This window comes from Elephantulus edwardii, unplaced genomic scaffold (assembly GCF_000299155.1).
Source record: "Elephantulus edwardii isolate Elephantulus edwardi_28Jun2011 unplaced genomic scaffold, EleEdw1.0 scaffold00215, whole genome shotgun sequence".
NCBI classification, from domain to species: domain Eukaryota; kingdom Metazoa; phylum Chordata; class Mammalia; order Macroscelidea; family Macroscelididae; genus Elephantulus; species Elephantulus edwardii.
Window position 1 is genome coordinate 3,498,546 of NW_006399965.1, and position 24,854 is coordinate 3,523,399.

General features: G+C 42.9%; 1 protein-coding gene across 1 annotated transcript in view; it reads left to right on the forward strand.

Moving 5' to 3' along the window:
• The window catches only part of PLCH1 (phospholipase C, eta 1), a 133,887-nt gene that overhangs the window by 80,265 nt on the left and 28,768 nt on the right, over window positions 1-24,854 (forward strand). Inside the window, exons 10-12 of the mRNA XM_006897785.1 lie at window positions 12,385-12,546; window positions 15,539-15,610; window positions 21,669-21,760. Of these exons, the coding sequence (XP_006897847.1) occupies window positions 12,385-12,546; window positions 15,539-15,610; window positions 21,669-21,760 (326 nt within the window). The remainder of the gene's footprint in view (window positions 1-12,384; window positions 12,547-15,538; window positions 15,611-21,668; window positions 21,761-24,854) is intronic.

Below are 24,854 nucleotides of genomic sequence, written 5' to 3' on the forward strand. Positions count from 1 at the left end.
AGGGACATCATGCTTGGGAGGGTGGAGGGACAGCGCAGGAGGGGAAGGCCCTCTATGAGGTGGATTGATTCAGTAACTGGGGTAATCGGGATGGGAGTGTCAGAGAAAGTGCAATTGACACAGGACAGAGCAGAGTTTAGGGCTGTTGTATGCGTCACAAGCAACTTGTCGGCACATAACGACAACAACATTTTTTTACATTTTTATTTTATATTCATTAACAAAGTTTGTATACATTGTGTTTCATACTATTCATCATTCACATTGTGTTTCATACAATCATTCCCATGCATTATGCTTTAAAGAACGAATCACCATTGACTATGCCTGATTCTTGGCCATAGATCGCCAGCTCTTTTTATGTGGAGCCTTTGCTTAACCTCAAGATTTTGGTTAACAATTGAGTTCTTTAATGGTTTGTATCACCCATCGACTCCTTTAGTGTACCAGAGTCGTGTGTGTGTGTGTGTGTGTGTGTGTGTGTGTGTGTGTGTGTGTTAAAGCTGTAGATAATGTGGGTGGGGTAACACAGAAAAGGTAATCTTCCCCCCCTTTTTTAAAAATAATTTTAATGAAAGTTTATAGAAACTTAGGGTTTCCAGTCATTCATTGTTGCACTTTGCCCTTATCTGGGAAGGATGTCCCAGGCAGAGGAAGAGGAAATGCAAAGTTCAGAGGTCAAGTTGGTCACTTTAAGGTTACCTAGACAACAACAGCAATAACAACAACAGACTTGAGAAGCAGAGCAAGAGGCGGGAACCACCCTCTGTCTTCTTCCTTCTTTTGCTATTTGTACATAAGCTAGTCAAACTATATTCCAGGAGTTTTAATAGGGAATACCTTCTTTCTGTTCTTGAATTCCTTTGGATCTTTACCTTTCTGCTTTATATTCATTTTGTGCTTCCAGCCATAGAATAAATCTAGCTCATGATGCATAAGCCACAGGTGAAGCTGATTGTGTTCAGTGACCCAAGAATCATGCAGCTCAAAGACACAGGGGACAATTTCCTGTCTACCACAGCATGGTAATCTAACAGATTGGATTCAGTGAGGGCAGCTCACCATCACTCATCTTTATGGGGTCCTCTAATGGTGTTGTGCCTCTCAGACTCTCCACCTCCATATTTCAACTTCACTGGCTTTCCCCTCTTGTGCTGAGTTATTCAATATCATTGTTCTTATGCTCTGAATCTGAAATCAACCTGACTTTTATGCATAGATCTTGGCATTCTGCCTCCCACTTGCAGCTCATCCCATAAGCCTCAAGCCTTCCAACAGGTTTTCAATGAGTCCATTACAGTAATATCTGTCTCACATACTTTGGGCATGTGGCTAGGAGGGACTAGTTCTTGGAGAAGGACATCGTGCTCAGAAGGATAGAAGGACAGTGCAGGAGAGGAAGACCTCGGGTGAGATGGAGTGACACAGAAATGGGGGTGTGTCAGAGATAGTGAGACTGGCAGGCTTCAGAGCTATTGTACACAGGGTCGCTATGAGTCACAGGTGACTTGACAGCACATAACAACAACACACTAAACACACACTAAACATTTTTATCTTTTCCTTCTCTTCTATCTTTCACTACAGATTAATGTTCTTACCTAATCTGTTCACTTAGAATTTGCAGCCATTTAAGGGTTATGAGTCTGTGGAAGCTTTACTGGCCCACATAGAAGTAATGAGCTCCTTCCTGAAGTTGTCAGTTTGCAGCCCTTTTATTTCAGAGACCAAATGCTCACAGAGTGACTTTGCGGTTACATCTAGCTCCAGCACAGGGTGAGGAGAGGTCACAAGGCTGGGTGACCTTGTAGAAGCAGGTCATAAGGCCGGACTTTCCCACCATTCTGACTGGCAGTTAAGTGCACAACCACCACGGTGTGTGTTGTTAATTAGTTCTGTGCAATCGGGTCAGAACCAACTCGTCGCTCACCCGCCAGTGGGTTTTCAGAGGTTGTGAATCCCAACTGCCCATCTTTCTCCCCCTGAGAAGCTAATGGATTTGAACCATCTGCCTTTAGATTGGCAGCACAATTCTTTACCCCCTAGGCTATCAGACCCCTCATTTTGTAATTTCCTTTATATTTTTAGAGTAATGTTTTATGGCTCTAATAGGGATACCACAAACAGCATAGACACAACAAATAGGCTTCAGCAAATAGAGATGCAGTGTTTTACAGATTTTTGCTAGGTGCTGTCAAGTTGACTATGACTCATAGTGACCAGAGATAAGAGCCTTTCACTATCCGACACCTCGTCTTACAGTTTAGAAGACAAGTGTCAATTCAGAACACCAAGTCCAGGGGAAGGGCCCCTCTTTGTGCTGATTGTAGAGGAATGTCCTTCTTTCCTTCAGGGTCTGCAGCCTGGGCATTCCCTGACACCCCTATGTGTTCTGGCCTCTCCGGTGCTAAGGAGCTTTGTGGAGCAGGGGCCTGGGTCTAGAAAGAGGCACTCCTCTCCTGGTGATCTTGATACAGAGCCCCTGGCCCCTGGCTGCTTACCTGCTCACCTCTCCTTCCATCCGCAGTGAGATACATCACTGTAAAAGGTATTTAGTTACACAACACATCCTGTAATACAAGGAGGCAATTCTTATATCCAATTTGGGCTGTGATGAAATTAAGGAATTCACATTCTACCCTTAATCCTCCTACAGCTACCTGGTTTATCTGATCATAAGATATTACTGGATACATCCTGTAATATTAGGAAGAAATTCTTATACCCAATGAGATTAAGGAGTTTGCGCTCTGCCCTTAATCTTCCAACAAGTACTTGGTTTAGCAGATCATGGAGGATGATTGCATAGTTTCCACATTATATCATTTAGCCATGTATTTTGTAGGGGAGACACAATTCAATTTATGACAGAACTAAAGGTTCCGTTTTTAGTATTGTATCCACCTCCTATTCTTGCTATACTTTCTCTGTGCATTCACTGTCTCCGTCTGGTTTTGTGAGTTTTTTTCCCCCCACCCCTGCAGCCTGAGTTAATCATTCCTACACCTCCCCTCACTCCCAAAGCCAACTCATATACACGCAGGTTCCACAATTTAACTTACTGCTATTGAGTTAGAAACTAAGAACTGACTCCCTAGGGGATTTTCAGAGGCAATAAAATTAACGGGAGGAGATTGTGTACCTTTGTTTCTCCCATTGAGATGCTGGTATATTTGGACTATCAGGAAGGCACCACATTTGGGTTAACGTACGATGCCCCACAGACTGGGTCATCCGAGCTCCTTTAGAAGTTCCTACTCAGAACGGACCCTGATGCTTCAAGGCTGTCATTACTGGTGATGTTAAGAGATGCTGTCATTGTTATGTGCCGTCCATCAAGTTGGAAGCTACTCGTAGCTGATCCTCCAGTAGGCTTTAAAGGGTCACAAAGATCAAGGAAGCCTTCTACTCCTTTGTATATTAAACGTTCTACCTTCTAAATTCCCCTGATGGTTCTGAATCTCTGGGAGACCATCTAGCAAATCACTGAACCCAAGGGTTATAGAGGAATTAGGAAACTGGGCCATGAATGGAGCTGCTAATGTTACAAATGATGGACTTGTATAGCTAGTTAAGCATTTGGGACTACATTGACCTGGATTTCTTAGAAATAGACTGCAGTTAATCTTCTTCTTGTTGTTGTTATGTGCTGTCAAGTCCCTTGCAACTCATAGCGACCCTATGTTCAACAGCTGTGAACCCTGCTCTATTTTGAGCCAACCTTATTGTCTGTGACACACCTATTCCCATTTCCTCATTCAGTGCATCAATCCATCTATCTCATCCAGGTTCTTCCTTTCTTGTTTTGTCCCTCCACCGGCCCAAGCATGATGTCCTTCTCTAGTGGCTTGTCCCTCCTTGCAACATGCCCAAAGTATGTCAGACAAAGTTTCAGAGTCCTTGCCTCCAAGGAGCACCCTGATTTCATTCTCCTCAGAATAAATGTGTTTGGTCTTCTAGCAGTCCATGGTATATTCAGCACTCTTCTCCAGCACCACAGCTCAAAGACATCAATTCTACTTCTGTCTTCCCTAGCATAGCAAGTAATTGTGAAGACCATGACTTGGATCAGGTGCACTAACTTAGTCTCTTGACGGACATCATTACTTTTCAGTATTCTGGAGAGGTCCCTGACAGCACACTTTCCCAATGCAACTCATCTTTTGATTTCCTGGCTTCTGGTACCAAGAGTGATGATTGTGGAACCGAGTAAACTGAAACTGTTAATAATCTCAATCTCCACCTATCATGATGCTGTCAATTAACCCTGTAGTGAGAATCTTTGTCTTCTTGGTGTTGACCTTCAATCCATATTTAGGGCTGCAGTCCTTGACCTTCTAAAGCAAATGCCTCAGGTCCTCCTCAGTTTTGGCAAACAAGGTTATCTGCATAACACGGGTTATTGATGAGTCTTTCTCCATTATGGATGCCACATTCCTCTTAATAGAGCCCAGCCTCTCAGATGATCTGCCCCACGTGTAGATTGAAAAGTTATGAAGATACCATGCACCTCTGGTGTATATCCTTCCTGATTCTGAACCTGTTCTGATGACTGCCTCCTGGTCCAAGGATAGGTTTTGCACAAGCACAATCAAGTGTTCTGAGATTCTCATTCTTCTCAGAGTTAGACACAGTTTGTTGTGATCCACATGATCAAATGCCTTTGCGTAGTCAATGAAACACAGATGAACATTCCTCTGGTACTCTCTGGTTTCAGCCAAGATCCAACATTAGGCGTAATATCCCTAGTACCACTGCCTCTTCTAAACCCAGCCAAAATAAAAAAAAGGGGGGGCATGGCCAAAGTACCATACAGACTAAAGCAGCTCATACCCTGGAAGACCTTAGACTCGTGACTGGCACGTGATCCCTGCTCAGTAAACACTCATTCTCACCCTGAGCAGGAATTGTAGTAGCACCACAGTCGTCACTGACATAGCTGATGAATCCGTCCTTCTTTCTCCCCATATGTTCAAGTTTTCACTCCCCACCCTCCTTTTTATTGATTTGAATGGATGTTTTCAAAGCATACCCCCTAAAATCCACCATCAAAGCACATTCTGCTCCACAGCACCGATTATAGTAGCCACAACGCCTGATGATCCACCCATTCTCATGACAGAAGGATGTGCTTTAAGGGAGGCACTGAGGGAGTGGGAAGGAGACTGGAGAACGGGAGGTGCACATCCAGACTTGGTGGGAAACAGCTTTCCTGCAGCCCTGACGAGCCAATAATGAACTTGCAAAGCTTTGAGGTGCCAAAAAGGCAGCGAGTCAAATCTCCTGATTCTGATCAAGAGGTAACAAAGGACAATTTTGCAGAGTGGAATACTCCAGTGTTTTTAAAGAGAGGTCTTCAGCTCTGACTGTACATTGAAATGACTGGACGCTTTGAAAAATCCCAGTGTCTGGGATACACCTGGAGACTCTGAGGTTTTAGGTCAGAGGTGTGGCCTGGACATTGGCATTTTTGAAAGCTTTCCCGAGGATAGAGCATCCCTGTTTAAATGATCCTGTCTCGGTTGCTTTATTGTTGTGCTGATGATGCTAAAATATAATTCTTACTAATGGGCCAATAGACAAGATCCTGACAGATGAAGAAAAGATTGTACTTGTATCCACTATCAACCCCCCATGGTAGCAGCCATCAGGAAATCAAGAGATGTGTTTCATTGGGACAATCTGCTGTCAGAGAACTCTCCTAAGTACTGAAGAGCAAGGATGTCAAAGACTAAGGTGCTCCTGATCTAGGCCAGGGTGTTGTCGTTTGCTTCCTTATAGCTGAAAGTTAGACAGTGAATAAGGATGACAGAACAATTGATGACCTTGAATTGTGGCGCTGGAGAAGATCGTGGAGTATACTATGGACTGGCAAAAGAACAAACAAAGCTCTGACAGGAAGTGCAGCCACACTTAGAGGCAAGGATGGTGAGATTTTGCCTCATGTACTTCGGGCATGTTTTCAGGAGCTTCCGGTCCTTGGAAGGAGACACCATACCAGGGAAAGTGGAGAGTCAGCCGAAGTGAGGAAGACTTTCAACAAGGTGGTCTGACACAGGGACTGCGCAGTGGGCTCCAGCAGGTCCACGATTGCGAGGGAGGGACGGGACAGGGCAAGGTCCAGATCTGTTGTTTCTAGGGTCACTGTTAGTCATAGTTGGCTTGATGGCACCTAACAGTCATGACAGTCACCACCTAGATGGCAGTGTCCTTCAGGCCAGCTCCCCTTCACCGTCCCCACCTGGACTGGGGTCGTTTTTCTGGGCAACCCCTTTGATTTACCCCCAATAACTCTAGTTAAATACTGACAACAAAGCAAGAATGGGGTTCTGTGATGGCTTGATTTATTTGTGGTACAGAGATTCCTAGATCAAATTTATCTTGCAGAAAACGGAGAGTCCTCACTGTTTCTCTGAGCAAGGTACAACTGATCATAGTTAGAGGCTCTTAATTATCTCCCAGCCACAGGACCGTCCATTGTCTGGAGGGGGCTCAGGAAACAAAGCAAACCAAAGTAAACAAACAAACAAACAAACAATGGAGTGTGACTGTCAGCTGTGGCCCTACACAGCAGGTTCACAGGGCTCACAGGGCCAGAGGTCCAGTGTCTGCCTGGTGTCCTCTCACTGTGCCAGCTGGTCGTAGGACCACATGAAACTATATTAATAAGACCCCAGCCACGGATTAATTTGTCCTCCAAGGCTACTCACTCCCTGGCTCTGTAAACCGCAGAGACGAAGAAGACCAGAAGGCAGAAATGTCATTCTTTCAGTAACTCTCGGTGTTTGGGGGATGTGCAGTGAATAATTATAACCCCTGGATTAAGCCTTCGTTATTTAACCAGCTCCAGCCTACCCTGGCTTGATATTTTTAGCCCTGCTTTGTTGACAGTGAAAATGTCTTGGGATAATGGCCCCAGGCTATCTCCTGGCTGTGTCCAGCTCTTTGTGAGGCCCTGAGTGGAGAAGAAAAGCAGCGTGCGTCTGTAGCATTCCTTGTCGCAGTGGGCACACCGGGTGCCCTTACACACGCTCTCTTCCTGACCTCCCAGTAAATGCACCCCTACCAGGCAGCAGCTCATTTGATCAATCGCCCTGGGAGTTGAAGGCCCACAGTTCTTTTCTTGGATCCGCTTCTGACCTTAATGGACACCTGGCTGGCTGCTTTCCACTAAGCGATTATGCGATCTAGTTCCAGGGATCATGGTAGGAATAATGGTTGTTTAAAATGGAGCTTAACCAGTTCTAATACATGGGCCCCTTTTGTTTTTTATACACCACCTCTTCGCCACCCAATCCTTATTTAATACCAATGACTGATCTGTCCTCCATTGCTAAAATTTTATCATTTCATAAATGGCCAAATAACAAGAGGCAGTGTTGCAATCCTGAAGGAACGCAGTTCGAACCCACCAGCTGCTCCACAGAGAAGGAGGCGCAGTCTCTTCCCATGTGATTAACTGCTTCTGAAAACCCCACTGGAGGGTCAGCTATGGGTTCTGATTTGACAGTACTCAACAACAACATTAGAATTGGCTTCTTCCTCACTCCCCTCCTAACAGCTCCCTGAATATCCATTCAAGTAGTTCTGTGTGTCGGTAGTTTCTTCCTTTTTACGGTTTTATGATGTGGATGTGCTAAGAGTCCCCAGGTAGTGCAAACTTGAACCTGCTCAACTGCTAATCTAAAGATTGGTAGGTAGAGTTCACCCAAAGGTGCTGCAGAAAAAGTGCTGGCAGTTGACATCCAGAAAGTCAGTCCTGAAAACCCTGCAGTGCACAGTTAGACTGACACACAGGGTCAATATGCGTCAGAATTGACTAATGGCAACTGGTTTGGTGGTATAGCACTGGTCTGTGCGTTGCTGTACAGAGGTAACTCGTGGTTGCTGTGAAGCTGAACATTGTGATACTGATGTGCCAAATGTGATAATGGTTATCCATGGTGGACAGTGTTTGGTGGAGCTCTCCGATTAAAACAAGCTCAGAAGCAGGGGTGGCAACCACTTCTAAATGGCTTGAACAGTGCTCAGGTCTGTCACTCACAGGGTTGCTATGAGTCGTCTGCGACTTGATAGGACTTAACAACAACAACAACAAAATGGAGCCTGCTGATTCGTTTGCCTCAGTTATTTCTCTGTTCCTGTAATAATACAGGTGAGATGGTGGCAGCACTGTATAGGTAAATACACACAGATTTTGCATACAGGTGAGATGGTGGCAGCACCGTATAGGTAAATACACACAGATTTTGCGATGCAAAGTTTTAGGTTCAAGTTCTAGTTCCACTGTTTCAGAGACATGTGTGTTTGGACAAGTTGCTCAATCTCTCTACCTCTGTGACATTAGGAGCAAACCTGAACTCACCGCAGTTGTGTTTTAAGTAATGTGGGGCATTTCTGATGAAGCCCTGTGATGTCACAGTGCTTTATGAGCCTTACCTGCAATGTGTAGTCATGCTCGCTTTCTACGTCATTCCCTGGCTCCATGTGTTATATTCATCTAGTGTCTGGTTCTCAGGGGGAGTTGGCTATGTCTGTGTTTCTTTTCATGTTGATAGACTAGTGCCCTGCCCTTCACTAGTCTGGTTGCTTTCACTCGTTAGAGTGGGTTGAAGGATACCCACCTGCAGGATGGCATGTGTAATGAATGTCTAGCCCTCAGTGCCCAGACATGTGACTTTGCTTAGAAAAAGGGTCTTTGTAGATGCTGTTGTTGATTGCCATCAAGTCAAGGTTGACTTACAGCAACTCTATGGATAAAAGACTTAATGTCTTTCCATAGCTGTTGGTGTTTCTCCAAGTTCATAGAGTTTCCAGAGGTATGTGGTTTAGGAAGTAGATGCCACTCCTGCTTCCAAGCCTGTTTTACAACTGGGAACTTGACCAAACACTGTCCATAATGGGAAACCATTCTGGTATTTGATAACCCCATGGCACATGGTTCAGCATCACAGCAAACCCAGGTTACCTCAGAGAGCACATTGACAAAGAGTGATGTACAAAGTGGAAGGGTGTTCCTCCAGATATAACAGCACTAGTCTCATTTAGCAGTGGTCAAGTGTTGTTGAGTTGAATACTACTCAGAGTAAGCTTTATACAAAAGACATGAACTCTGTTCTATAATTAACATCATTTCTGTACATTTATAAGCATTTGTAGAGTTTCTAGAGGCATCAAGTTTAGGAAGTGGATGCCACTCCTGCTTCCCAACATGAATCAATCTGAAATCTCATCCAAACATTGTATATAACGGGTAACCATTATGGTATTTGACACAACTGTGGAACAGTGTTCAACATCACAGCTACTCCAGAAGTAACCAAGTTAACGATCTCAGAATGTAATCAATCTGCATTAACTGAGTGGGCCTTTAAGTGCATTGTCAAACAAAGACCCAGACAGAGGGGGGCTCATAGCAGAAGTCCACATGGATACAGAGGCAGACATTAGAGTTAGGCCATCACAAGCCAAGGGAGAAGCTAGAGACGGCAAGGAGGTGGGCTTCCCTAGAGCCTGCAGAGTTTGGCCCCGCTGACAGCTTCCTTTCCAACTTCAGGTCTCCGGGCCTGTGAGAGAATAAAGTTCTGTTGTTTTAAGCCACAAGCTGAAGGTAATTTGTGACAGCAGCCTTAGAGAACAAATACTGTCATCTTTAAAGAGGGTGTCATTACACACTCCCAGACATCTCTCCTGCATCCCCAAGGCGGGACTATTGTTATGTGCTGTTGGGTCGCCTGCTACTCATAGCAACTCTGTACATGATAGCTCTGAACCCAGCCCCATCCCGAGCCTCTTCTTGTCTCCAGTTGTGTACCCATCACACCCCTTACATCTGCCACTCAAGTTCCATCTGCCTGTGTGATTACCCACTGATGTGTATATTCCGAGATTTGAACCTTACTAATGCTGCCTATCATAATATTTCTTAGACATCAAGAGCATTAATTCAATGTTTCATAAACATGAAAAATTAGTATTTCCTATCATAATATTTCTTAAATCCTACTTCCTTCCCTGGCATCCTGCCTACTCCCACCCTTAATCCCTGCCCAGCTCCCCTGGTACCTAGCCTTGTGGGAACCAGTCTGCCTAAGTTTTCACCTACAGGCACCCTTCTTGTGGCCACAAGTTAATGTTTCTAAAGTATTTCTTGGTAACTTTCTCACAGAGAGAGAGAGAGAGAGAGACTCAGCACAGTAGCTCCACGACTCTTGCTTTCAAGCCTCCCTATAATCGGAACCAAGTTCCTTTCCTATATCTAACTCCATGAATGACTTGCTGTAGGAAAACATGTCTAATGCCTAGGTTTATAGATCTACTTTCACTGAAATTCATTGCTCTTGAGTCAGAACTGACTCAGCTGACCACCGACTCACCAGTGGGTTTTCAGAGACTGTGAAAGGCACCAGAGGAGATTTCACATCAGTCTCCTGAAGAGCAGCTAGTGGATTCGAACTGCTAAAGAGGTGTGGCCTTTGAGTTAGGCATCAGTACCAGATTGTGACCTAGTGGCAGGAAGCTGCTCTTCAATCTTGAAGGCACGCAGTTCAAGGCCACCAGTTGCTTCTTGGTAGAAGGATGGACAATCTCCCCTCGTGCAATTAACTGCCTCTGAAAACCTGCTGGAGGGTCAGCTATGGGTCGGTTCGGACTCAATGGTACAAAACAACAACAACCACAACCCTATGGACCGTGCCAGCAAAGCCCCTAGCATATGCGTCACTTCTGTAAGACCGTCACTAGAGCGCTGAAGCACAGCAAAGAATGTTCTTTCCTCACTGCTGAAATCTTAATCACCAGCTGAATCCCCACTGCGTCCTCTCCCTTGTTTAAGGCCTTGTCGATGGTGTGGACAGGAGGGCAGTGTCTCTCCTCAGCTCCCCTGCCGTGCTATCCGTAGTATCTGTGCAGGGCCGAGGAGGCTGCTCTGAGTGGATGTGGAAGCCCTTGCTGCCTGAGGGGAGTGTTAACATCTGACATCAGCCCAACTCTTCCTTCTTTGCATTTCCTTGGGGACCTTAGGACCTCTTGGGGAGCGGAGCAAGCACTTTATTTAGTGCATTTTTAAATGCGTGTTATATTAATACAGGGCAATTCAATAACCTGCCCTGATGTAAGTATTTGGTTTTCTTTTTTTTTCTTTTTTAATTTAGTTTCTTTTTCATTTCAATGAACATCTACAGAGATTTTGGAATTCCGTTCATTCATTGTTGCACCCTTCTCCCCGCACAAACCCCTCCCCCCCACTTTGCTCCTCTCCTTGAAAAGCAAAAGAAAAACTCCCTCATTGGTACACAATCTTTTTAATTTCCCTGAGAGCATCTATATTGTTTTGTTCTTGTAGGATTGGGTGAAAATGAGGGCATTACTGAATAATTCCTACTTCCTTTAGGGTTGAAATACAGGGACCCCTTTCCAGTAAATCTGTGCATGGAATAAGCTTCTGGTGATGTGGAGGTTATTCCTGTGAAGTGGTACCCCATCTTCGACTTTGGGTGGGCTGGGTTGGTGAGTGGTTGAGGAATTCACAGGGACAGTGTGTGAACTGGAAGAGTGAGCTGGGAGGAGCTGGAGGCAGAGGGGCAGTGAGCTAGGTAGTGGCTTTGTATCCAGGCAGGAGTACATGGCCAAAAGTTCGCTTATTCCGTTAGGCAACCTGACAAGAAAAAAATCTCTATCTCCAGGTCATCTGAAAAGGATTCTATGAGTCATTCTCTGGAAACAGACATAGCTTTGTTATAAAAAACCCTTGAGATTAGCTGTGATCCTAAGGTATTTATAATGACAAATTATGGCAGGCCAGTATTGAGTTCCTTCTGGTTATACAGTAATTCAGAGGCAGGAAAGAAATATAATCTCAAATAGTCCTCAAACCCAGAGATGATTTCCACGGCATTCGTTTTCCCACAGTGATGAAGGTAATATTTTTTAAAAAATTATCATGTTCTTCCTTCAATTTATATAGACAGGGATGGAAAATTTAGTATCCCAAGAACTTTCCCTGTCCTCAGTGTTGAAAACATGAAGTGGCATGGTGGAAAAGGCGCTGAAGACCTGAGTTTGAATCCTGACTCATTTGCTTGCTAATTGTGCAAATTAACTTAATTTCTGCACCTTGGCATGAAGTTCAGAACTGTGCAAGGTTCTTTACAGTTGAATGCAGCTACATAAAGAGTGGATAGCAGAGAACGAGATCTGGATAAATTGTCCCATTATAATTGTAGGAGTTGGAGGTGGACATCAAAATGATAAAATGCCTTGACTTATTACAGGTAATGGAGATATTATCAAATTATAGAATCAATGCTGGCTCAAACTTAGATTCTGTTTTCATTGATTCCCTGTTTCTTTGGGAAATAATTTGCTTTGCTTAATTCTTTGCAGAATAACGGGACCACTGAGCACCAAGTGGAATCCTTCATACGAAAAAAACTAGAGTCGCTGTTAAGAGAATCTCAAATTCGAGACAAAGAAGATCCCGATAGCTTCACAGTGAGGGCACTGCTGAAGGCCACTCACGAAGGCTTAAACGTGCATCTGAAACAGGTATTCCGATCCCTCTGTCCTTGCCCTGTAACTGAAAGAAAGACAGACAGCGCCTTGTGCATTATTTCTCATAATTTGTTTTGTGAATGCTCTTCTAACTTCTTCCATTTCTCTCCTCATAGTGCTTTAGAAAGCAAGCCTTTCATTGCAAAACATGGAGTCAGGGAGTGGAAATGGCTTAATACATTAGTGGGGTCTTTTGGTCAAAGCTGACTGTCCCTGGACTCATCCTCCCTAGATACACCATGTGAGTCAGGAGTCCAGCCCAGCACACACCTTCCCTTCGCCCCCTTTCTGTTTAGCCACCTGTGCTTTTCTCCTTACGACCAGTAGTGTCCTGTGTTCTTGTTGGGTGGCATTGAACGACTTTGACTTACCCTGGGAATATAGCAGAACCAAACCCTATTGAATCCTGTGCCATCCTCACAACCTACGCCATACGTGAGCCCATTGTTACAATAACTGTGTCCATCCAGCCCCTCGAGGGTCATTCTCGCCTTCGCTGACCACCCACTTTTCCAGGTACGATGTCTTTTCCACAAAGCCTGACCGCTCCTGATGACACGTTCAATGAATATGAGATGAAGTTCCCCACAACTTCGTGTGCTCCTCTTCAACATCATCTTTGCTCTAGGCTCTGCAACATTTTTCATAAATGCAATTCTGATCACGTCGCTTCACTGTTTAAAATTCTCCAGGGGCTTCAGATGACACTTGGGCATAATTTTAGACTCCTTAACTGGCTTTCCAAGGTCGACATAATCGCTTTCCTACTTACCTCTTCTGCCTCAGTTGTCTCCATTTCTGGCTTTCCAAGGTCGACATAATCACTTTCCTACTTACCTCTTCTGCCTCAGTTGTCTCCATTTCCCCACCACATCACCTCTGCTCAGCTGTAGTAGTCTTGACACAGCACAGTCTTCCTCACATTCTCTTCTTTCACCCTGAACATTCAGTTTCTACATCTTTAGCGAATTGTGAGAGAGCTCTGGGGGCCTAGTCTGTAGCGAATTGTGCCTCTAACCTAAAGGTTGGATTGCATCCACTAGCAGTGCTTTGGGAGAAAAATGGACAATCTCTTCCTCGTTGAGTCATGGCCTCGAAAAGCCAATGGAGGGTCAGCTGTGAGTCAGTTCTGACACTGTGGCAAAGAGTTTGAGCTAATAGTCGTTCAGTCTTTTAGTTGCCACTGTGTGGTACAAATGGCTATGGATCTTTGTTACAAACCAGAAGGGTGGTCATTTAAATTTCTTCTTGGAAGAAAAGCCTAGTGATCTACCTTTGAAAGGTCACCGGCCTTGGAAGCCATGTGGAGCACATTCCTGCTCTGTGTACACTGGTCGCCGTGGGTCCGAATCAGTTAGACACAGCTCGGTTAGTGGGCATGAATGATTAGTAAGCCTTTTAGATTTCAGCTTCAATACTGTGTCCTGAGTGCTGCCTTCATCTGTAGATTAACTTAACTATTCTCCATAGATAGCATGCTTGGAAAGGTGGAGGGCCAGTGAAAGAAAGGAAACCGTCAACTTGACGGATTGACACGGTGACTGCAGCGATCGGCTCAAGTATGTAAAAAATACAGATGAGACAGGATAGGACAGAATTCAGATTTATTGTTCAGAGAGTCACTGTAAGTCATACCTAACAACATAAATCCTTAGATTACGGAAGCATGTTACATTGCCTCTTTTATGAAGCCTTTCTTAAAAAAACATATTTGCAGTTCTTCGTTTACTATCTGTCTTCTCAGGTGGACAATCATTTTGAACTACTGATGTGTAGATGCCCTCCTCTGACATTTTGGCTTCATGTGGTTTTACCTGCACCCATTGATTCCATGTCTGCTTCTTCTCTGATTTGCAGGGAGTCCTGTGAGGTCAAGGCCTATTGCACTCTCTTTATACTTTATCTTTAGCGAGGAACAGCTTTATACACATTTTAGAGGTGATAACTGAATAAGATCTAGAGTCTGAATCTTCTCATCACAGTGACCTTTCTGATCCCTAATGAGATATTGACTAGAGCAAGGAGAGTTGGACTGAGAAATGACCATCTGAGAAAATGTACCTGCCGCCTGAGAGAACCCTTGGGTGCCACTATTTATAAGGCAATCCCCACAGAAAGATTCAGAGGTTAGCTTTGCTGTGGTTTACTTAACACACACACACACACACACACACACGCACGCACACGCACGCTCTCTCTCTCTCTCCCACTTGGGATTTGGTTTTATTTATGTATTTCTCAAGGTTTCAAAAATCCCAATAGCAATGTCGTATCAGTACTGTGATCAGTCTGTCTAACAGAATTGGCTCATAATGACTTTTGGCCATTTTCCAAGATTAAATCTACACTTTACTGGAGAATGATTTATTCATGGCATTCTGAAGAAAGTGGCCCAGATTGTGGAGAGCCTCTTGACCCATCACTGTGAGGGGCTTGCACAGCTGAGTGTGGGTGAGGGGCCATGGCCCCAGCTTCGGGACACTGATAGTAGGTGCTGGCTGCTGGCCCAGGCCTCTTGGTGCCAATGTTCCCAGCTCTCAAAGCAGGGCCAGAACCACTATTACGGTGTTAGAGAGGAAGAGCATGAGGTCTGAGCAGACTCTGTTTATCTCCTACTTTGAGTCAAGAAGGAGAAAATGAAAAACTAGACCCAGGACAAAGGGAACCCTGGTGGCCTGGTGGTAAGGAGCTGTGCTCCAATCCCAAGGGCACACGGTTTGAATCCACCAGCTGCTCCACAGGAGATGGATGGCCAGTCTCCTTCTGTGTGATTTACTGCCTCTGAAAGCCCCCTGGAGGAAGGCCGACTCTGGGGTGATTCTGACCTGACTGCCAACAACAATAGCAGAGCTAAAAGAAGCAAAACCTAAGTTCAAGATTTTTTTTCCTTTTCAATTTTTTGTTGTAATATGTCTTTTTTATTTTTCAAATTTTTTGTTGCATGTCTTTTAATTTACTCATTTTATGCTTCTGTTTATTTACTTAGAGCCCAGATATAAAGGAAAGTGGAAAGAAATCACACGGACGATCCCTCATGACAAACTTTGGAAAGCATAAGGTATAAATAAGAAAGATCAATGGGTGTCATTCAGTTACAAAAATATGTTCACTAGCTTGATGGGAGGCAAGGGGAACTTGAAACATCAGCAGACCTGTGACCGTGTTTTAATTCATTTGGCTTCAGAGGTGCCCTCTTTCTCTGCTGGTAGGGAAAGACTCTGGGCCTTGGTTGGCTCCCCAGAGGCCTATTGATGGGAGCCACGGGGAACTTGAAGCATGGGTAGACCTGCAGCCATTTTTAATTCATTTGAGCCCAACATAATTTAAAAATTGGAGCATGGAATGTACATAGCTTGAATGTTGGAAAACTGGAAATTATTAAAAATTAAATGCAACATGTGAACCTACTAGGCCATTAACGAGATGATGGACTAACTTTGGCCACTCTGAATCGGATAATAATATGGCATAAACTATTAAAATGAAGAAATAGGTTTATCATGACAATAACATTTATTTCTGTATTAATAAATATCAAATTTGGAAATAGAATTTCTAAAAGTAATAATTTAAAATGCCTTATCAACTATCAAATAACTTGGACTGCATCTATAAAAAAATGTACAAGACTTCTACACAAAAAACTCTAAAATATTACTATTAAAGTTAAGATAATGGAGAAAGAATGTATATTCACAAGTTAGATTTAATTTTGTTAAATTACCAATACCTCACAAAGTGATCTGTAAACTCAGTGAACTGGCAATATAAATCTCAAAATTGTGTGTTTAGCAGGCAAAGGATGGAAAGGCTTCAATTGATTGTATCATTCATATGGTAATACAAGGCCAAGGAAGGAAAATTTTAAAAAATAAAATTGCAAATTATAAAATAGCATATTACAAAGCTACAATAGTTTAGATAGTGTGATGTTGTTTTATTGTTATTGTTAGGTGCCATCGATTCGAGTATGACTGTGACCCTATGAACAACAGATGTCCTATCCTGTGCTATCTTCACACTTTCTGACACATTAGAACCCATTGTGGGTCAATCCCCCTGACTAAGGGTCTTCCTCTTCTTCACTGACCTTTCTGAGTATCATGTCCCTCTCTAAGGAACAGGCACTTCTAGCAACATGCCAAAGTATGTGAGGCGAAGCCTCATCATCTTTGCCTCCAAAGAGCACTCCAACTACACCCTCTCCAAGACATACCTGTTCTTTCGGTCGTCCATGGGATGTGCAGTGCTCTTCTGGTACACCACAGCTCAGAGGCATAAATTCTTCTTTCATCCTATTCATTGAGAGCTGGTGTGGACTTAATGAGAGCTAATAAGGTTAATAAGTTAATAAGTAAATAAGGCTTAAGGATGAACAAATGGCTGAATGAATGAGCTCACACTCTTGTCCAGATATAGTCACTCAGTTCATCACAAGGTACCACTGTAGGAGAGGGGGGTCCTCACCTTTTATGATAAATAGGTGAGTTTTTTATTTAGATGTCAAAGGTGAAGCAGTGTTGTAGAAGGTACGTAGTCATCATCAGCTAATACCAACTGAAGAACTCTTAAACAATACCCCCCCCAAAGAAAACATTGTGGATTAAATTGCTGTAAGTTCTATGAAGGGAAAAATAGAAATCCACAGACATATAGGGTAGAGGAATATTTGGAACATATATGCCTAAAAACATACAGTCAACAGTCTTGGCACCAGCAGCCAGGAAATTAAAAGGCGCATTGCCATGGGAAAGTCTGCTGTTAGGGACCTCTCTCCAAAGTACTGAAGAGCAATGATGTCTCTCTAGAGAATAAGGTGCATCTGATACAGGCCATGGTCTTTGCAATCACTTGTTATGCATCAGAGAGTTGGACAATGACTAGGGAGGTTAGAAGGAGAATTGACGCCTTTGAGCTGTGGTGCTGGAGAAGAGTTTTGAGAGTACCATGGACTGCCAAGTAAACAAACAGATTCATTCTGGAGAGGGTTAAACTGGGCGGCTCCTTGGAGGCAAGGATTCTGAGGCTTCGTCTGACATACTTTGGGCATGTTGCAAGCAGGGACTAGTCCTTGAAGAGGGACATCATGCATGATTGGGAGGGTGGAGGGACGGTGCAGGAGGGGAAGACCCTCGATGAGGTGGATTGATTCAGTGACTGGGGTAATTGGGATGGATGTGTTGGAGACAGTGCGATTGCCACAGGACACAGCAGAGTTTAGGACTGTTGTACATGGGGTTGGTATGAGTTGCAAGTGACTCAACGGCACAGGACAACAACAACAACAATGCCTAAAAAAAGACTTGTAGTTGAATACAATAAAAGCCACTACAATCTCCGCCCCCAAACAATGAAATTTTTTTTTCCTTTTCAAAGAGAAAAATGAACTGGGGAAGAAGGGTCAGCAGGGAGGAAAATGTGCAACAATGAATGAATGGGGAAAAATTAAATTGAAAGAATATGCTATAAAAATATCTTTTGGTTTTCAAAGAGAGGAGTGAATGGGGGGGCGTGTAGAAAAAAAAGGGCAACAATGAATGAATGGAAATTCCAAATCTCTGTAAATGTTCATCAAAATTAAGAAAATAAAATTTAAAAAATATGTTGCATTTTAAAAAATCATTTCTTAAAAAAAGCAAAAAAGCCCACTACGAATCAAACAACACTTTAAAACCAAAACACAGCAGCACACTAATTACATTTCAGAAGGTTTAAGATGTTCAAATAGCAGTTGTTGGAACGCATACTAAAAGGACAAAGAGATTACACAGCTACTACCAGAATGGCTGAAATGAGAAGACTGACAACACAGTGTCTATGAGGATGCAGGCTGAGTTGAACTTTCATGTCCTAATAATGAGAGCATGCATTTATTTATGCAACTGCTTTGGCATGCTGTTTTGAAGTATCAATTAAAGGTCCTTTGAACTATGACTTATCCATCCTTTTGTATCTATCAAAAGACATAAGTACTAATAACATTATCTATATTAAAGTACTCAGGAGCAACGGTGTCTCTCTGGAGACTAAGGTGCGCCTGATACAGGCCATGGTATTTGCAATCGCTTGTTATGCATCAGAGAGTTGGACAATGACTAGGGAGGACAGAAGGAGAGTTGATGCTTTTGAGCTGTGGTGCTGGAGAAGAGTACTGAATGTACCATGGACTGCCAGGAGAACAAACAGATTCATCTTGGAGAGGATTAAACCAAGCTACGCCTTGGAGGCAAGGATTCTGAGGCTTCGTCTGACATACTTTGGACATGTTTCCAGGAGGGACGGGTCCTTGGAGAGGGACATCATGCTTGGGAGGGTGGAGGGACAGCGCAGGAGGGGAAGACCCTCTATGAGATGGATTGATTTGGTGACTGGGGTAATTGGGATGGGTGTGTCAGAGGCGGTGCGGTTGGCGCAGGATAGAGCAGGGTTTAGGGCTGTTATGCATAGGGTCGCTATGAGTCGCAAATGACTCGACGGCACATAACAACAACAACAACATATTACTTCCAGATGAGGCAGAAATTCAAATAACCATTCAACGAGAGTCAATGAAAAATAGTGATAAGTGCATGCAGAAGATGTAGTATTTAAGCTCAGTACAAAGTGACAAAATTGCATCTATATTCAATAGTTTGATGACCTTTGTACACATGGTGTTGAACAATGGAAACCAGGCTCAGAAGAACTCATACAGTATGACTGAAGTTATATGAGGTTTAAAAAAGTAGTTACGTCTAAGGAAGAGGAAGTCATGATTCAATGAAAGCACTGAATAACTGCTGGGTAGAGAAGGTCCTGTTTTCTCCATGGGAGTAGTTTTACTTTTTGAAAATTCTTCTTAATAAGGTGAGCCTGACTTAGGCCATGGGCGTTTCAATCACTTGCTTTTCATAATGAATGAATAAGGATGACGGAAGAATCGATGCCTTTGAGCTGTGGTGTTGGAGGAGAGCACTGAACATCCCATTGGCTGCCAAAAGAACAAAGAGATTTGTCTTGGAGAGACACGTTTTGCAGCCAGAGTGCTCCCTGGAGGCATAGATGGCTAGGGCATGACGCTGGGAGAGGCTATTCATTGTAGAGGACGTCCTACTTGGGAAAGCAGAGGGGCGGTCCAAGGAAGAGTCTCAGTGACATGGGTTGGCACAGTGACTACGGAACTGGGCAGTGTGTCAGGTATGATGAGGATGGCACAGGATAGGACAGGATTCAGATCTGTTGTCCATACGGTCATTCGGAGTCATACTGGGCTCGGCTGCACCTAACAACAGCACACAATGATGACTGGTATACTTGTCTAAATTTATGTTACACTTTTTAAACCATCACACATGAAAGTTTGTGCATGAACTTTCTGTAAAGTCATTTATTTTACTTTCATGAATATGGTGCATGGAAATTCCAGCCCCATCAGGGAGATAATTGATTAAAAGACTGGACAAATTAGTCACTACAATGAAAATGGAAAACAACCGAAAAGTTCACCCCTACAGTTACCTAAATAAACCCAGATTAATTCACATAATGGACAATTATGCATCTATTCAATGATGGTGGCTTTGAAAAGCTTAACATGGAAAACATTAAATAGAAAAACATAACATCAAATATTATGTTGTTTTTTTAACTATGATAAGGTTGGCCAAAACTTCATGGAAAGAAAATAGAACACCTTTTCACTCAGTGTTACCCACCATATTTTGCATTTAAAAAATTTAGTTATAAGTGGGTGATTTTCACTAATGTAACACCTTAAACGACTGACTGACTGTATGTGGGATTAAAAAGAGACTTCATTTCTTGATTCCAGGTTTCCATTAAATTAAAATTATCTTCCTAAGTGTTCTATGTAATATTCTATGGAATATAGAGTCTCATGCCTTGAATTATAAAAATAAGCAACTAATTCTGAGCCTAGTTGTAGATTGTTAAGTGACTGATAGACTTATTTCAAGTTGTAAAATTAATATTTTATAGGTTACAAGTGACTTTTCATGCCATCTCATTTAGCTGTCATAGTAATTTTCCTTATAAGCATTTTTATAAGTATTCCTTATAAGTATTCTTGCTCTCCCTTTTTTTTTTTTTAAAAAAAACCCCCAAAAACGAAATAGCCAACTAACAAGATCAACCAGTTTGCTAGTTTGATTTTAGGCTAAGCTGGAATATCAGTTCATTAGATTTTGCAACTCACATAGTATGGATGGATACTGAGGCTCAAATTCCACACTCAGGGCGAGCTCTGGTAGCCTAATGGCAAGAAGCTGCACTGCAATCCCAGAGGTGCACGGTTCGAATCCACCAGATGCTCTGCTGGAGAAGGAGGGACAATCTACTCCTGTACCAGTCAGATCTGGTTTGATGGTACACGCACACAAATAAGAAAAGAAAGGAAGGGGAAGGGGAAGGGGAAGGGGAAGGGAAGGAAAGGAAAGGAAAGGAATCTCCACAGTGATGGAGGTCAAACTACCATCTTGAGGACATTTATTTTTATCTGGTAGCAAATACCCTAAGAAGACACTAAATTATTCTTGGAACTTTCTAGCTGGAATCCTGTGGGCAACAATTCCTATCCTGTAGCTAGAAGTTCAATCAAGTCAAACTCTTTGGTTCAGGTGGTCATTTAACTGTCTACCAATTAAAGGCAAAGATGGGAGTTGCCTCGGCACTTTAAAATATCACTAATGTTTGTTTTGTTCCTTAACTCAATCTGCCTTTTAGAATTTACTGGTCAATGAGAGTAAGTGAACTTCCTGTGCATGGAGATATCTCATTGCTTAAAACCATTTCATTAGATACAGCAAAATGAACTCCTGCCCTTGCAGGAGAACATCAATGCATGACTAATGAAGTTTTTCCAAGTCCTGAATTTTATGTAGTTCAGAAGTCAGTCTCTGGCCATGAAACCCTGTTTTACATGAATATATTAATATAATTACACAGAAGTGCTTGGTGAAGCAAGCTGCAATGTCTGATTATTTTTTTTCCTCTGTGTGTGTGGTATGATTTTTAGGGCCTATGCCATTTTCTGTTTTTCAGATGTGACTAAAAAAGTGAGTTTGTGGTTCTTTTAAATGTGTTTTTATGATTCTTTTTTTTTTTTGTCCCCCTAGCAGAAAGCTGCAAAATCACGTTCTAAAACCTACCTTCCAGATGAGGAGGAAGAGATCCAGCCGAATGCCAGCAAGGAGAGTGGACAGCTGTACCGGTGAGAAAGATTCTCTGTTCATACACTTTAGATGTGTGTTGGTTTTTTTTGGTTTGTTTGTTTGTTTTTATTTTGTGTGTGTGTGTGTGTGTGTGTGTGTGTGTGTGTGTGTGTGTGTACCATCAAATCAAATCTGACTGGTACAGGAGGAGATTGCGCCTCATTTTCCAGCAGAGCATCTGGTGGATTTGAACCATTCTCATACACTTTGGATACCTTACCAGGAGGGACCAGTCTCTCATGATGGGAAGTGTAGCATGCTTGTCAAATCACAGAGCCATCAAAAAGAGGGAGATGTTTATCTTCACTGTCTACTAATGCTGTAACAAAAATATCCTAAGGGGATGACTTTATTTTTTTTTTTTAACTTTTTAAATCATTTTACTCTTTTTGTAAGGGGATGACTTTAAAGACATTTATTCCCTTACATTTTGTTGTTGTTGGGTGCCCTCGAATCCAGCACGACTTGTAGCAACCCTGTAAACAGGAGATCTGAACACGATCCTATGTTCTCACACTTGAGGAGACTAGAAGTCAAAATTCAGGGTGCTGGCTCTCGAGGAAGACTTTCTTTGCTGTTGATTCTAGAGAAAGATCTTTATATGCATCTTCAGACCTAGCTTTGCTTGTAGATCTCTTTGGGTCTAGGGTTAATATTTTCTTGGATCTTAAGAGGTTCAACATAAAGTAACCCTGGGTCCAAAGAGCACGATAGGCCCTAGGGGCTTCTTTCTGGGTGGTTCCTAGACCCTCTTCCGCCTTTGTCTGCTTCTCTCTCCTTTTATCTCTTGTAACATAAAAAGAGGGAGCTCTGGTGGCAAAAAAGCTGCACTGTAATCCCAATGACACGGGTTCGAGGCCAGCAGCTGCTCTGTGGGAGAAAGATGGGCAGTCTCCTCCCGTGTGATCAACTGCCTCTGAAAACTCACTGGCGCATCAACTGTGGGTTGATTCCGACTTGACGGTACACAATAACAAAAACAGCAACGGTAATGATACAGATCGCACGCCAGGGAACCGTGCTGATTTACACCGGCTCAGGGCTGTGATGGGATCAGTGGTGAGTATATCACACTTAATCCCGTTCAGTTTATAGAAGATCATGAAAGATCATTTAATTGCCACATTATGTCACTGCATCAGAGACATAGACAGTCCTGGCCCCAGCAAGGAGCACACTTTCCGAGAAACAACTCAGCCTGTGACAACCCGCACAGAGACTGTTTGCTGTAGTGCCTGCAGCAGTGGGTGCCAGCGTAGCAACAATTGTAAGAACGGGGCTTAAAAAGATCCAGTTTTTATGCAAAAAAAAAAATATTCCCTGTCATCAAATTTCTTGGAGACTTGCTTGTAGTTTCTAATTGTAAGGTAAAATAGGAGCATGCATTCTTTCTGTTATTTTTAATAATTATTTGCCCATGGTCGTATTTCCTTTTAACTAGTATGAATTAATGGTGTACTTACCCTTTAATTCTTCTCTGAGTGAACACATACAAGCACTGCAAGGACTGGGATTCTTGCCTCATCTATTTTATGCTCAGTAGATACAAATATTCATTGAGTTAGTAAATTTATGCCTTTATAGTTCAGTCACTGGTTTTAAAATCAGAGGGAGGGTGGTCAAAGGAAAGGGTAATCGGTTATCCAGATGGTGATAGCAAAGGAATTAGGATTAAAAGATTTCTCAGTCGTGTTGGCAAACTCACAGAGTTGTGCGGCCACCACCACCACTACCTAATTTTCGGACATTGTCATCAGTCCAGTAATAAATCCACACCTGTTAGCTGTTATTCTCTATCCGATGAATTCTTTTGTCTGACTTTTATTCCTTAATGCACTATTTTTAATATTCCCCATATTGTTCCTTTTACTGATGAGTACCATTTCTCTTTGTGAATAGATGACATTTTATTTATCCATTTGTCAGTTGAGGAAAGGCTGTTTTCTCTCTTTTTTTTTTCTATCCTGAATAATGTGACTAAGAACATGCACATATATGCTTTTGGGCTGTTGTTGTGGTTGTTATGTGCCGGTCATCGAGTCACCTGCAACTCATTGTGACCCTGTGTACAACAGCCCTAAGCCCTGCTCTATCCCTTGCCAATTTTATTGTCTCTGACACGCCTATCCCCATTACCCCAGTGACTGAATCAATCCATCTCATTGAGGGTCTTCCTCTCCTACACTGTCCCTCCGCCCTCCCAAGCATGATGTCTCTCTCCAAGGACTGATCTCACCTTGCAACATGTCCAAAGTATGTCAGACAAAGCCTCAGAATCCTTGCCTCCAATGAGCAGCCTGGCTTCACCCTCTCTAGGATGAACCTATTTGTTTTCCTAGCAGTCCATGGTATTCTCAATACTCTTCTCCAGCACCACAGCTCAAAGACATCAACTCTCCTTCTATCATCCTTAGTCATTGTCCAGCTCTCTGATGCATAGTGAGTAATTTCAAAGACCATGACCTATATCAGGAGCACCTTAGTCTCCAGAGTGACATTTTTGAAGAGGTCTCTGACAGCAGACTTTCCCAATGCAATTAGACTTTTAATTTCCTAGCTGCTGATACCAAGAGTGTTAATTGTAGAGCCAAGCAACCTGAAGCTGTTGACAATCTCAATCTCTTCACCATCCGTAATGATGCTGCTAATAGGCCCAGTGGTGAGAATCTTTGTCTTCTTGATGTTGAGCTTTAATCCATATTGAAGGCTGTAGTCCTTGACCCTCTGCAGCAAGCACTTCAGGTTCTCCTCAGTTTCAACAAGCAGAGTTGTGTCATCAGCATAATGCAGACTGTTGATAAGTCTTCCTCCAATCCTGATGCCACATTTCTCCTCATAGAGCCCAGCCTCCCAGATAATCTGTTCTGCATATAGATTGAAAATATATTGAGATTGGACACGTCCTTGGTGCACACCATTCCCAATTTTGAATTATGCAGTATTTCCTTGCCCTGTTCTGATGACTGCCTCCTGGTGCAAGTATAGGTTTCACATAAACACAATCAAATATTCTGGGAATCCCATTCTTCTCAGAGTCAGCCACAGTTTATTGTGATCCACACAATCAAATACCTTTGCATAGTCAATGACATA